We start from the raw sequence: 13,935 nt of genomic DNA on the forward strand, positions 1-13,935 counted from the left end.
TGGTTAACTTTGTTCTTCTCCTTTAGATGATTTGTCCTGCCCCAAGGGAAGCAGGATTCACTTGACCAACCTGCATTGCTACTGGCTGGGCCAGACGCAGGAGTCCTGGCATGCAGCAAGAGAGAGATGCCAGCGGACAATGGGGGGGGACCTGGCCATTATCAACAGTGCTGACATCCAAAGCTTCGTTCAGCATGCCTTCCCATTGTGAGTCTACCAAAGCAAGGCTAATTGTTCTCATTAAAATTTATCGTCTGTAGTGGTTTTGTAGCAATTGAAAAGAAGGTCCATCACTCATGGACATGTTCAATGGGGAGTTTGCAATTATTAACATTTCAAAGGCTGATTGGAATTCAGTTTTTTTTCAGTACTATATATTCAAGCTTTGTTTTTTTTATTACACTCATTGTCTCAAAGATACTCATAAATCAAGATGAGCATTTTCACAGGTGGCCTCTACAGGTTCTATACCTCCCATTAATATTAATAACCAAGGATTTATACCAAAAAGGTTCTCACGTCTACCCCCTGACACCGATTGACATGCGTCCTTTAAAAAAAAAAATCTTTCTTCAATTAAAGCAAATAGAAGAGCATTCTCTTCCTGTCTCAGTCAATCATTCCCACATGGTTTTACTTTACATCAAAACAAAACAACGCAACGCACAGCTGTGGTGCTTATTGTACATCTTAAATAGGGGCTGTTCCTTTATGTGAGAAAATTGTTTCAGTTCTCCCAGGTGTTCCCTCTCCTACTGATTTGTCCAGTGTTTCTCATTATACTAGACCATGGCTTTAGGATTGTCATGTGCTGTGTGATTGACTGTGACCTGAACAGGTTTTTCATGTGTGTTTGTGCATAGGGCTAGCAGTGTCTGGATTGGACTCAATGATGAAAGCTGGGTTGATGGATCTCCACCAGACTTATACCATAACTGGGAAAACCCGATTAAGAAGCAGAAAGGCTGTGTCCAAATCACCATGGGATCTGGAGGGCAATGGAAGAGTACTGGCTGTGGGAAAAAAGACTTGTTCATCTGTGAGAAACATGCAGCAGGTAAGACTTAACCATTGTCCTTCAATGACCTATGGAGGCGGTGGATCAGTTTCTCAAAGAGTTTGTACGTGTTGATATAGGCTGTGCTTGTGTTGAAGAGGTGACTTGGGTTGCATTATTAAAACCAAGATGGGATGTACACTGAAGAAATAGGCTAATTGGGCTGTATGCTAATGTAGTAATGCCTTTCATAACTTTTTAATTATTGTGTTTTTACCGGATGTACACTACCAGTCAAAAGTTTTAGAACACCTCAATTTTTCCAGTTTTTATAGAAATGTATGCAGTTTAATGTCTAAATGTACTCTGAAATTAAAGCACAGAACAAATAAACAATTGGAGATAAGAGAAATCATGGAATCGTTTTGTTTAACCAAATGTAACCCCTTAAACTGACAAACCCCTCTGGTACCCTTAAAAGGGCACCAAATCCATATGCTTCTCGTTAATCCTATATGTACTCTTCACTGTTGTGTTTTTTGCCAAGTGTTTGGTAACAATGTGAAGCATTCTCTGATGTGAATAATTGTTTTTTACGCCCCCCTCCTCCGCATGGGAGGGTGGGGGGATACTTGGTCTGAGTAGGAATACAAAATCTCAGAAAATATTGACAATTATGACGTATTGAAATTATGACATATTGAAGCAACACACACCTGTGGAGAACTCAAAATGTCAAGATGGAAAACTCTGTTTAAAGTGTACTAATACCCAACGATTTCATATATTTGGATTTGAACTTCTCTGTGTTTGATAGAAATACTGGATTGATCGTTAGGTTGTTCTGAACAAAACAAGCCTATTTGCAAAGAAATCCAATCAAAACGGAGTGATCTGTGATCATCTGAATGAGACACCCCCCTGGAGCAGACTGTGCATTTACACCCCGGGCTCTGAATGACGGCGGGTGACACGGAAACTGTAAATCGGATGTGTCTGAGAATGAAACCCGCTGGTAGCCAAGATAATAAGCTTTCAAACGATGTGTGCATCGTAGGAATACAGTGTAACTTCTATGCACAGGATCTGCACGTAACACTGCCAAATAATGCTTAAGAGGTTGTAGGAACACAGTATATAACTCTGAAATATACATTATTTTTCAGTTTTTGGTAACCTAAACTTTTTTGTGTTCTATGGGGGTGTTCTAAAAATTTTGGCTGGTAGTGTATGTAACTGGAGTGACCCATACCACTCTTTAGTTGAACATACATTTATAATAATCATGTAAATGTTGTACCCTAAGTTTGAAATTGTTTTAATTTTCTAGCTGAATGTCTAAGATACCCCAAACAACAAATTACACTTTTAGCTATATATTTTTAGCTACATATACAAGCCATTTTATTCGTGCTTTTTCAAGTTCCTTATCACCCATTTCATATTGATAATATACATGTCAACTGTTATTGTATTATACCTTGTTCAAATCTCCCTGACTTTGGTTCATGACTTAAATGAAACAAAACAAAATAAACATACCAATAAAACCCTCTCAAGCAGAGATTTACTTTACTTATTTGCAGTTGTGTTCTAAGACATAGACATAGTTGGACCACCATGCTGTATATATATTGTCTCCATGGATATGACTTTCCATAAGAAATAAAGAATTACGGGCTGCTTTCACAGACCCAAATTAACACTAGTCACAGACAATGTTTTTTTAGGTAGAGTAGTCCTAGACTGGAACTTATCAAGGTCTGTGAAACCAGCCTAAAGAGTGAGCTGGTGAGCTGGTGTTCAGCCTGCATTTTGTTTTGCAGCTCCCCTGCCTGCTACTGACACCTTTCTGACTGGACTTCCAGTGATGACAGGAGTTTACACTGTAAGCAATGTGTCTGTTCTTCCTGTACCCCCTGATGTGGGACAGCATAATATTGAGGTAAGTTGTGAAGTTATAAAACCTGATGCTGTGCTGATTTTAAATATGTTTTCTTAAAAAAGTTTATTAATCACTTGAGAGAAAACTATAAAATAAAATAAAATAAAATAAAATAAAATAAAATAAACATGATTATTTTTGTTAAGTGTCTCATCTTATTTAAAACTGTAAGAACTAGGCTTATTAGGGGAGTGTCTGATAAAGTGATAAACTAAAAGAGACGGGCAACTAATAAGGACAGAATAAACAGAACTCTTACATTTCCTTTTAGTCCCACACCTGAAGTAGAACATTTTGGGAGCAATATATATATATGGCAATTAATTGGGGGTAATGCATACATTATTGCAGGGGCGTCGCTAGACTTCAGGTTTTAACCGGGGCTGACAGTGATCTCTCCGGTACGACCGGGTGGGTGCTGACGGTGATTTCTGTGGTACGAGTGGGGGGAGGAGGGGGGCTGATGATTTCTCCGGTACGAGCGGGGGGGTTGGGGGCTTATGATTTCTCCAGTAAGACAGGACCCGCAGGGGACTGACAGTGTTTTCGTATTAAGTTTTCGCACGTCATTATAATATAATCGCGCAGAAAGGCCGTTATGGGAAATAATCTGAATTGGATCAAAAAAGCTTCAGCCCTGGAAGCCCGGTTCTAACGACGCCGATGCATTATTGCATTTAGTCTAATGTGAAATTGAGGATTGGAATTTACCTGTGTGAACAGTAAGAGGAGAATACATTTTTTTGAATGTAGATGCTCCTGTTACTTTCCTCTGTTTCCCCCCATGTTGTGTCTGTGTAGATGATGTTGTTTCCAGGCCTCTGGTTCAGCCACTCTGGCCAGGTTGTTTCTGTGGAGTTTGTCATCCAGCCGATCAAACAACAGACACAAGCCAGAGTCCAGGTCCTCCGTCCATACTGCCTCCCCAGCCAGCACCTTGTCCCTCCAGGTATACCAAAAACAATACAAAGAGCATAAGACCTTGCTTCCTCAAATACTCTACCTCAAGCTGTGCAATTTCTGGGAGATGTGCCATGCCGGGTCTGCGCCAAAAGTAACGTTTGGCATTCAGACCAAAAAATTCAAACGATTTTGCAGGTACCGGAATATGAGTTCATAAGAGTTTAGAGATAATTGTTCTTTAAAGACTCTCTCTCTGCTCAGGCTGCAGATCCTTATTCAACCCCTTCACCTGCTGCTCATCAGTGCCACTCTGCAACACCACGGGAGGCTGTGCCAGCGGACAGCAGTGGTGCCACCTGCAAGAGAGCTGCCTGCCACTGCCCTGCCCCTGCACCTCCTACTCTCTCCTGGGACTGAACTTTGACAGGCCGCCCCGGCACATGGCCACCCCACCGCTCTACCACCTGGAGGCCGACCTGCCCCTTAGCCTGCCCCCCAACCCAGAACCAGAGCACATCAATGTGAGTCCAGGGATTATTCCCCAGCCTGTCAGCTCTGTATGGACCTGGTATAGCAGGGGTCAATTCCTGAGTGGCCACAGATCGCTATAGTCCTGATCAGTTGCAATATTATTTCAATAATTTAGAGAGATGCTATGGAGTGAAAACACATTAGGGGCCATTAGCTCTCCAGTACCAGCACCATTTTTTTCATACCAACCAATAACAAAATTGAATATGAAAACATCAACAGGGATTCCTTTAGGACAAGATTTCCCAGTATTTTTAATGAAATAACAAATAGTTTGAACTATTTTTCACTTCAGATCTTGAACAGTTGAATTTCCATTTTCTTATTACATGTAATTTCATTTTGTGACTTTAAATCTGCAGCTGTGTAGGAGATTAAATTAAAAGTCCATACAAATGTATGTAAGTACTATTCAGATAAAGTTAGGATAAAGTAATTCATTTTGCAATGGGCGGTGCTATTGTGCAGGTCCTGCTCTTGGCTCGGGAGATTAAAGTGTATCCAGATGACATCCTGGCAGTCCAGCATACTGCTGGGACTGGCTCCTTCCTGCACTGTCCAGGCAGCGACAACTCCCCTTGGCGCCAGAGCTACCTCTCCCTGAGTCTCACGGCCTGGTGGGAAGGAGCCTCAGCTGTGCCCAGCCGTACGGTGTGGGTGGACGAGGTGGTCTGCGACCTGCGGGTCCTGTACACAGACAGCCTGTGGAACTATGCCATCACGCCCTCACTAAGCACGGGCCAGAGAGATCCAGACTCATACATGTACAGCATCACGGTCGCCAACTCCATGAGCAGCTCCACAGCAAGTTGCACGGTTGAGATCCGGCCACCTGTCACTGGCCTGCAGATCGTTCACCCCCTGCCCACAGGAGGCCAGATACACCTTCAGTCAAGCCAGCCCACACTCATCATCGTCAAGATCCTGTCTGGGGGCAACGCCACCAGCTTCTGGTCTGCCCCCATGCTTAGCAGCAGGGTGCCCTTCCACTCTGCTTGTCCACTTGACCTGCCAGTGTCTGTACCAGGATGCCAACAAGACACCCCTGACACATGGTTCTCTTATAGCTATGCCAGCCTGCCCGTGCCACTCTCCCAGATCCTCAACATCTCTGTGTTCAATGAGGTCAGCTCCCAGAGTCTCTCAGTGGGATTGCAGGCCCATCATATGGTGCAGGGCCTCAGCATGCAGCCACAAGGGGACCAGAGGATGCTGGTCGATGTGTCTCAGGTAAAGATTTGTGTTTTTCCCTGCAGATTTCAAATCTGAATGAGAGCTTGCAAATTTTAGTTATACAACACTTAAATGTTATTTTTGCTATACTTAATAGCATTTGTCCAAGATATATATATAGTTGGTTATTAAAATAGTTTTTAAAAAACACTTTGAAAAGACAATATTATAAAGTGTGACTAGATGTGTAAGAGGATTACTGCAGTAGTAGATGGTGGATTGGGAATTTTCCATGGTTTCCCAACTCCAGTCTCCATTGACCAAACATTGTAAATTTACAGGAGCCATCTTATAAGAGTAGTAGTTTTGCATCACCTACTCTTCTGAACTAATCTCTGCTGTTTTTTGATTTCATTGTTGTGAAATCAAGTGATGGGAAGTATTGTATTGTTTAGTATAGCCTTCACATTTAAAAATTAAATGTTTAAAACAAACCTATAGAACTTTTGAAGGTATTATGAGGTATTGTAAAATCTAGTCCAAGTGTGTGTTTTACATGCAGTTGCTAACTTTTGAAGACTGTGAAATAAATTATTCATATGACTCAATCATAATCATAGACCCTTGAGTATGAACTGCTTGGTTTCTTGTTGCAGGAAGTTCTCACATGTTTGAAGTTAATTGGTTTTCCACCCCCTTTGTTTCTTCCCCTCCCTCAGGTGTTCAAGGCGACAGTCAGAAGTGGTTCTTCAGTCACTTACAGCTGGGTCATCGATGACCTCATTCGGTTTGCCTACAGTGGCCAGATATACAGTGTGGTTTTTCGGAAACCAGCAGTGTACAAACTGAAGGTAAGCAGGTCCTATTTCTAATGTGAACATCTAAAAGCACCGCTTAAAAAGGAACACTTTCTGATCAGGTGCCCTGTGGACAGTAGAGAAGGGATTTAAATGTCTTGTGGTTGTGGACTGTGGGGAGGTGGGCAGAGCAGCAGAGAGAGAACCACATGATTAAATACATTGCTAAGACTGTAATCTGTAGCTGTCATAGGAGACATTTAGAGCCCTCTGTCTGCAACTCATATTGATGCCCTCCCAATATATAAGCTTGCTTTTCCTCATGTGGCCTCTCCTGCTATCAGGTTACAGCAGAGAACCCAGTGAGTTCAGAATCACTGGAGGTGAAGCTGACAGCTGGTCTGATGCACCCCCTGGAAGACCCCATGTTCCTCTCTGTGGGAGAGGTGTTGGCTGTCAACACCTCTCAGGTCTTCGTCTTCAGGGTAAAGGTGGATATATCCATTTCTGTCACATTCAGGTTAGTCTTTATTGGTCATTTCCATAGTTCACCTCTGATGTCACCTATTCCACCACTAAAACTGTAACATTAAAACTCACAAATAACCATCCTGCTGCAATATGTTAATTGAGGCTGGCTCATAAACTATGAACTTAAGATTTGCAACATTTTCTATGAATGTTGAATAATTCATTTGATGTGTAAATTAATGATTAAAAGTAATCCTTTACTAGCAATACATACTAAACTACAACCACTTTCCTTTATTTTCTTTAGATGGGACTTTGGTGATGACAGCCTATGTTTGAACCACTCCTTCACTCCTCCATATGCCTCCAGTCCTACACAGTCAGACCATGTGTGCGAACAGATTTACCTAGAAGATTCTGTAAATCACATCTATACCCAGCCTGGTGAGAGCCTTAGCTGCTTAGAAATGTAATTGCCTTCTGAGATTTGTAATCTTGTAAACAAATTAAAGCACGATCTGGCCTTTTGGCATAGCAAATTATTTACTTGCTATGGTCGTGAACTTAAGAACCTTAGAATCTAACTTCATGCTAATTTTGCATTATTTAACTTGCTTACCAACACACAATAATGTTGCCTATAGACAATCAATGTAAGAGGTTGTTTAAGTAATTTGTTGCCATCATCTAGTTATTAAAGATTTGAAAAACATTTTTAAAGGTCTATTTGAAGAAATTGTTACATTAACATGTCACTTCAGCAACTTAAAAAGCTTATGCCAGCAAAAACACCTGTACCAGCGACAGAAATTCAGTGTCAAAAGATGTTCATGACTTAATCAGTTGTTAATTGTTGTCTGCCCCCTCTAGGTGACTATGAAGTGCGAGTTCAAGTTTTCAACAGTTATGACAGGACAGAGAAAGCTGTGTCAGTGAAGGTGCGGAGCCTTCTGTCTGCCCTGTCTCTCTCTCTCACTCCAGCCTTCCCTGTGGTAAACAACCACTTTCAGTTGGAAGCTCTTCCAAGACCTTCCTCTTATGGAACCTTCTATACGTGGAACTTTGGTGATGGCTCCCAGGAAATAAATGGATTTCATTCCAAAACCGACTACACTTACAGAACAGAGGGATTATACAATATCACAGTATGTGCTGACAACACTCTAAACGTCTTGTGTTCCTGGATTGTTGTGGAAGTTGTCGAAAGCATTTCTGGCTTCCACTTAACTCACAATGGACCTAGTGAACTGGGGTCCCCAACTGTTTTCAGAGGTACAGTGTCATCTGGTACCAAACTCACCTGGACTTTTGACATGGGTGATGGATCGGTCTTTTCCAATCTCCCTGACGGCTCCATTAGCCATGTTTACAAGCAGGCTGGGAACTACTCTGCCAAAGCAATTGTAAAGAATCCCATCAGCCATGCTTCGCAGTCAATACATGTGGTAGTCTACAGGCTAATTGTAACTGGAATCTTGCCATCAGGTTGTTTAGTGGCAGGGTATGAGGTTTCTTTCCAAGCTTTGGCTACTGGGAAAGAGTCCACTTTGAACTACTACTGGGACTTTGGCGATGGAAGTCCTCTGTCCATCATACAAGGAAATGCCACAGCTCCTCATCATTACTCCACCACAGGCACCTTCCCAGTGAATGTAACAGTTTTTAGCCTAAAGGACTCATTTTCATATCAGACGGAGATTTGTGTGGAAGCCCTAATTACCTCTTTGATGCTAAATTGTTCAAACACTGAAGTAGCAGTCGATCAGGAAGTTTGTTTCAGTGCATCTGTAGTTCCAAAGCCAGACAAACATCACCATTATCAGTTTCAGTGGTACATAGGCCTTTACAACAAACTGCCAGTCAGGGGCAGCTCAAATTACTGTTATATGTTTAAAGCAGAAGGCTCCCATCAAGTTAAAGTAGTCGTAAGCAACAATGTGAACAATAGAACTGACACAATTTGGGTTACTGTTCAAAAGCCTTTAGGAAAACTAATCGTAAAACATGATGGAGGCATTGATGGGGAATTGGCACTCAACAAGGCTTACTCGTTCATGGTTGAAACCTATTCAGGAACCAGTGTTCTGTTTCTGTGGGATTTTGGTGATGGATCCCCTAATAAAGAGGGACAGAATTGTTCTCATGTCTTTACATCTCCAGGAAGGTTTAAAGTCTCTGTCATTGCATCAAATTCTGTAAGCAAGGAAAAAATGACCATAGAAGTGGAAGTACTGACTCCCATTTCGGATTTGGTTGTGAGGACACACCAATCTGTTGTTGAAGTGGGTCAAGAAACAGTCATAACAGCTACAACAAATATCATGATGAATGTCAGCTTTTACTGGTCAGTTGACCCATTTGTCCAACCTGAATTGGGAAAATCTTCTTTTGAGCATACATTTTCAAAAGCTGGAGTCTATACCATTTTAGTCATAGCTCAAAATCCAATTAGTAAACAGAAGGCCACGGTTATCATTGAGGTATTTGAGAGGGTACAAGGATTGAGTATCAGAAGTCAGGATCTGATTTCTGGGAGATACATTCCAACCAAAGTAAATGTTAGCTTCATGGGGTCTATAGAACAGGGCTCTAATGTGACATTTGAATGGTTCATTTCTCAGAATGGAATCAATGTGTCTGGAACAGAAGGGGAGCAATTCACACTGTTTGCAGACTTGCCCGGAGATATCTTATTCACCCTGAGAGCTAGAAACCATTTGGGAATGTTGAATGACAGTATTTTGGTGAGGGCCGTGGAGCACATTTCAGGTGTTAGAGTCATAACGGCAAGAAACAGTGTACTTTTAGGAAAGCCCATTGAAATATTGGTCAGTGTCGCAACTGGAACAGACCTAGAATATATCTGGCACATGGGCTCAAAATGCACTCCTCAGCTAAGTAATATGTCCTTTGCTTTTTACGAGTGTAGGTCCAAGGGTCCTGTTGTCATCACTGTGTCTGTAATCAATGTGTTGGGCTCCATAGAAGGCTCCAAAGACCTCAGAGTCCAAGAAGAAGTTGGTGAAGTGAGCTTTCAGATCAGGGGGAACACAAATCCGTTTTTTGTCCCGTCAAACACACAGTTGGCAATTGAAGGCTTGGCAAGACAGGGAAGCGATCTGAACTGGCATTGGCAAGTTTGTGGAAAAACAGCCTATAACATCTTCTACAAACAATCTATTATCTATTCCTTTCAGGAGACTGGAGATTATCAAGTATCTCTAAATGTTTCAAATGACGTAAGCTGGAAAGAGAGAGCTCTTAAACTTATTGTTCAGGACACTATCCAGGGTCTGACCCTCAATGTCAGCCAGTCAGTAGTGTGCACAGGAGACCCGTTGGTTTTCAAGTTGAGCGTACTCAAAGGCAGTGATGTTCAGTTTTCCTTGAACTTTACGTATCTGAATTTGTCTGTGACGCTTGAAAAGGACACCTATACAACCACTGACCTTCCAGCTGGCAACCACTCAGTCACAGCAGGAGCTGATAACTTTGTGAGTTCCTCCACTGCCATTCTGATGGTGGAAGTGGTTGAAAAGCTACACGGACTTCGGCTGGTCAACTGCTGTTTTCATATTCTGGAAGCTCACAAAGAGGTGAGCTTCCAGGCAGAGCACCTTAGTGGATCTCAAGCAAATTACCAATGGACTTTCCAGTTCCCTGGATACCCTACTGTCCAAGCAGCAGGACCGCAAGTGTTCTACACCCCACCAGACAATGGCTCCCTTACCATTAGTGTTATAGCCAGTAATGCCTTCTGCTCTCTTTACTTGACTGAGCATACAACTGTTCAGTCTCCAGTTCTCGAGGCGAAGCTAGATTCTAACTTGACTGAAGTTTTCATTGACCAACCTGTTGCCTTTTGGGTTGTCCTGAATGGAGGCAGCAACTTACTATACCAGTGGAGCTTTGGCAACGTAGGAGCAATAATTATAAATAAGAACAGTACTGCAGTTTATTGCTATCGATTTCCTGGGATATATGTGGCAGAAGTGACAATCTTCAATAATGTCAGTGTCTTCTCTACACAGTTGTCCATTACTGTCAAAAAGCTGGAATGCCATAACCCAAAGGTTGTCCTTATCCAGAGACAAACAAGAATCCTGAAATCCAGACCAAGCTACTTTGAAGCTAGTGTAGATCTTCAACGGTGCACAGCTTATAAAGCGGTCTACCTCTGGGAAGCATTCCGGGCTCCAGACTGCTTGGAGAAAGACAGAGAACCCTTAGGAAATATTGAACTGACTTCCCCCTTACTTGTCCTGCCCAAGCTGACCCTGGATGTGGGGCGCTACTGCCTGCAGTTCACGGTCACCCTTCAGGGCTCTCCTTTGCAGTGGAGTGAGAGCTTTGAGATCACAGTGGTACAGAGTCAGCTCGTGGCCCTGATCAAAGGTGGCTCTCAGAGAGTCTGGTCAGCACACAGGGACTTGCTGTTGGATGGCTCTGAGTCACATGACCCTGACATTGGGACAGGGGAAGATCATGACCTGCAGTATCACTGGAATTACAGTGTTCAGGTAAGACCCTGCCTCCTGTCTTTTATATTGGTTCATACTGTAAACAAATATGGTTCTTTGTCTTCATATCCAGCAAGCAAGTCATCATATCAGAATACCACAATCAGCCAGCAAGTAACCATGCCAGAAGTACATCTTAATTTTGGCACTCATGACCCTCCATACAAACACACATGCACCTCTGATTTAAGGGTATTGTTCAATACACTTTAATATATAGGTAGAAATAACACTGAATCAGACTAAGGGCTGGTTTAAATAAAATCTTTGACCCCCCTGCTAATAGAAAACGACAGAACTGTACTTAGTTGCAGCTTCATTTTGTGTAAGATGCCACTTTCTTTAATCAGAAATGTAACCGCTATGATGTACAGGTTTGTACACTCACCTAAAGGATTATTAGGAACACCATACTAATACTGTGTTTGACCCCCTTTCGCCTTCAGAACTGCCTTAATTCTACGTGGCATTGATTCAACAAGGTGCTGAAAGCATTCTTTAGAAATGTTGGCCCATATTGATAGGATAGCATCTTGCTCAAGGTTCCTCATAAAACTGCAAACATTATGTAGTTAGAAGTCAAATATGGAAGAGGTTCATTGTAAACCTCAGTTTATTTATTTTCATATCATCCAGAATACAATAATGCACAAGTGAAACATAACCCCAACCTATTCTACTGAACAAAAGTAAACTGTATGAAAACTATTACAGTGCCTTGAAAATTATTTTTTGTGAAGTGATGTTCAGCAGACTCTGAAATATGTAATTGTAATGAGTCGAATTTAATAAACAACACTGATTAAACTAAATTAATCACTATATAACATGTCCTGCACATGATGGGGGAGACAACTTTCTACTATAACTGTATGTTAAGTCCCTTTGCTGTGATTACTCTTAATTTACTTTAATTTCCCTATCAGAACGGGTCAGTATCTGCCCTCGTTCCTCCTATCTTGAGCAACACTAGTACCATGGATGTCTCTGGTAGCACACTGCAGCCCAACATGGTGTATGTCTTCAGCCTCACTGTCTACAAAGCAGGGAAACCAGCGACCTCCACAAGTCAGATCGTGAGTCCTTAGCATTTCCTTTGCATGTGGTTTAACGGTGATGAGTATTTGTGGTTGATATAAATAAGGAGCAGGATGCTTCCTCTATGGCAGGGGTGGGGGAACGTCAGGCCTCCGGGCCATATACGCCCCCTGAGGCTGTTTGCTCCGGCCCTAGAATCCATTAAAAAAATAATAATTCTGTGACATACACTTAACACTAGAAGCGCCGAGCTTATGTAATAAATATCTCTACTGCATTTCAACTGCATAAACAGGAACAGAAATAAGTTATAAGCACATTTACCTAGAATACCCAAAATCGGGTTATTTTCACCGGTAATTAAAATACATCATAACTCAAATAAAACCCATAATCCTGCCTGCCCTTTACAATAGAGTCAGTCATGCTCAAGTGGTGATCTCTACCTATTTACAGTTTTTCATGTGCTTGAAAAAAACACACATTGTACAGCATTACAGCATTACAACTGTACTCAGATTGAGTGGATACAGTGATTACCCGCAAATAAACATGGATTCGAAACAGAGATTGAAGAGAGTGCATTTTGGACATGCTGTGAATATGAACATGACTGATTCAGGGGCATCAGTGATACTGGAATGACAGATCATTTGTGGGTTTGCGTCAGTGTTGTGAACACATTGCGAGTGAAACGCCAGGTCTAAATGGCACAGAGTGCTTTTACTCTACTGATCAATACGCGATTGTAACTGCACAGTACAGAGTGCAATAGCGCAGCACATCGCACGCAAAATAATGATTCATCTACATTATCAGCGGAGGAGCATTTATTGCGATGCTATATATTTGTGGATAAAAGTGTTCACCTGGAGAGGGCTGTCAAAATGCAGTGTGAGGTACGAGCGCATGCAGGGAAAGTGGAGAAACTGTCCTGTGTGGACTATACCGAGCTGTTAGGTATGCAGCCTAAATATATACTAAATAGTTTATTGAAATACACTGATTTTCTTCACTGTAGCTTTGCATGTTGAAAACAAAGTTTACCCAGTGTTGAAAATGTTTACTTTAATGTATAATTATGTTTTGATAAATGCAATAGTTATTTTTGAACTATAAAATATTGCTTTTGAGCATTATTGCAATATTTACGTTTACACTTGTTTATCTTATTATCTTATTGTGTGCTGTTTTTGAGCTTTTTGCTTATTGTAGGCTATATAGTTATTCATGTTTTGACTGCATGCAGTGTGTACATTTAGAAAAAAGTGATTTGTTCTTGCATTAGAATGTAAGTTTCATGTTTATTAATGTTTTGATTTAGGTGTATTAATTAAGGTTGTGGCCTGTGAATACATTTGTGAACAGTCAAATGGCCCTTGATAGGAAAAAGGTTCCCCACCCCTGCTCTATGTGTTCAAGTTAGCACCATAAGTAACTAATTCAAAATAAAATATATTGTAAACAAAAAAAATAAAGTTGAAAACATGACAACAATATTTTATTTTTGTAACTGGCCAAAGAGCTCTAAGATTTTGGGAAGGACTCATGCGGCTCTCA

General features: G+C 41.5%; 1 protein-coding gene across 1 annotated transcript in view; it reads left to right on the forward strand.

Moving 5' to 3' along the window:
- pkd1b (polycystic kidney disease 1b) overlaps nucleotides 1-13,935 on the forward strand; it is a 40,665-nt gene that overhangs the window by 2,782 nt on the left and 23,948 nt on the right. The window contains exons 2-12 of the mRNA XM_066702967.1: nucleotides 27-207; nucleotides 864-1,057; nucleotides 2,824-2,942; nucleotides 3,744-3,891; nucleotides 4,107-4,366; nucleotides 4,845-5,606; nucleotides 6,269-6,400; nucleotides 6,691-6,866; nucleotides 7,125-7,261; nucleotides 7,688-11,337; nucleotides 12,264-12,413. Of these exons, the coding sequence (XP_066559064.1) occupies nucleotides 27-207; nucleotides 864-1,057; nucleotides 2,824-2,942; nucleotides 3,744-3,891; nucleotides 4,107-4,366; nucleotides 4,845-5,606; nucleotides 6,269-6,400; nucleotides 6,691-6,866; nucleotides 7,125-7,261; nucleotides 7,688-11,337; nucleotides 12,264-12,413 (5,909 nt within the window). The remainder of the gene's footprint in view (nucleotides 1-26; nucleotides 208-863; nucleotides 1,058-2,823; nucleotides 2,943-3,743; nucleotides 3,892-4,106; nucleotides 4,367-4,844; nucleotides 5,607-6,268; nucleotides 6,401-6,690; nucleotides 6,867-7,124; nucleotides 7,262-7,687; nucleotides 11,338-12,263; nucleotides 12,414-13,935) is intronic.

This window comes from Amia ocellicauda, chromosome 5 (genome assembly GCF_036373705.1).
Source record: "Amia ocellicauda isolate fAmiCal2 chromosome 5, fAmiCal2.hap1, whole genome shotgun sequence".
Classification (NCBI taxonomy): Eukaryota; Metazoa; Chordata; class Actinopteri; order Amiiformes; family Amiidae; genus Amia; species Amia ocellicauda.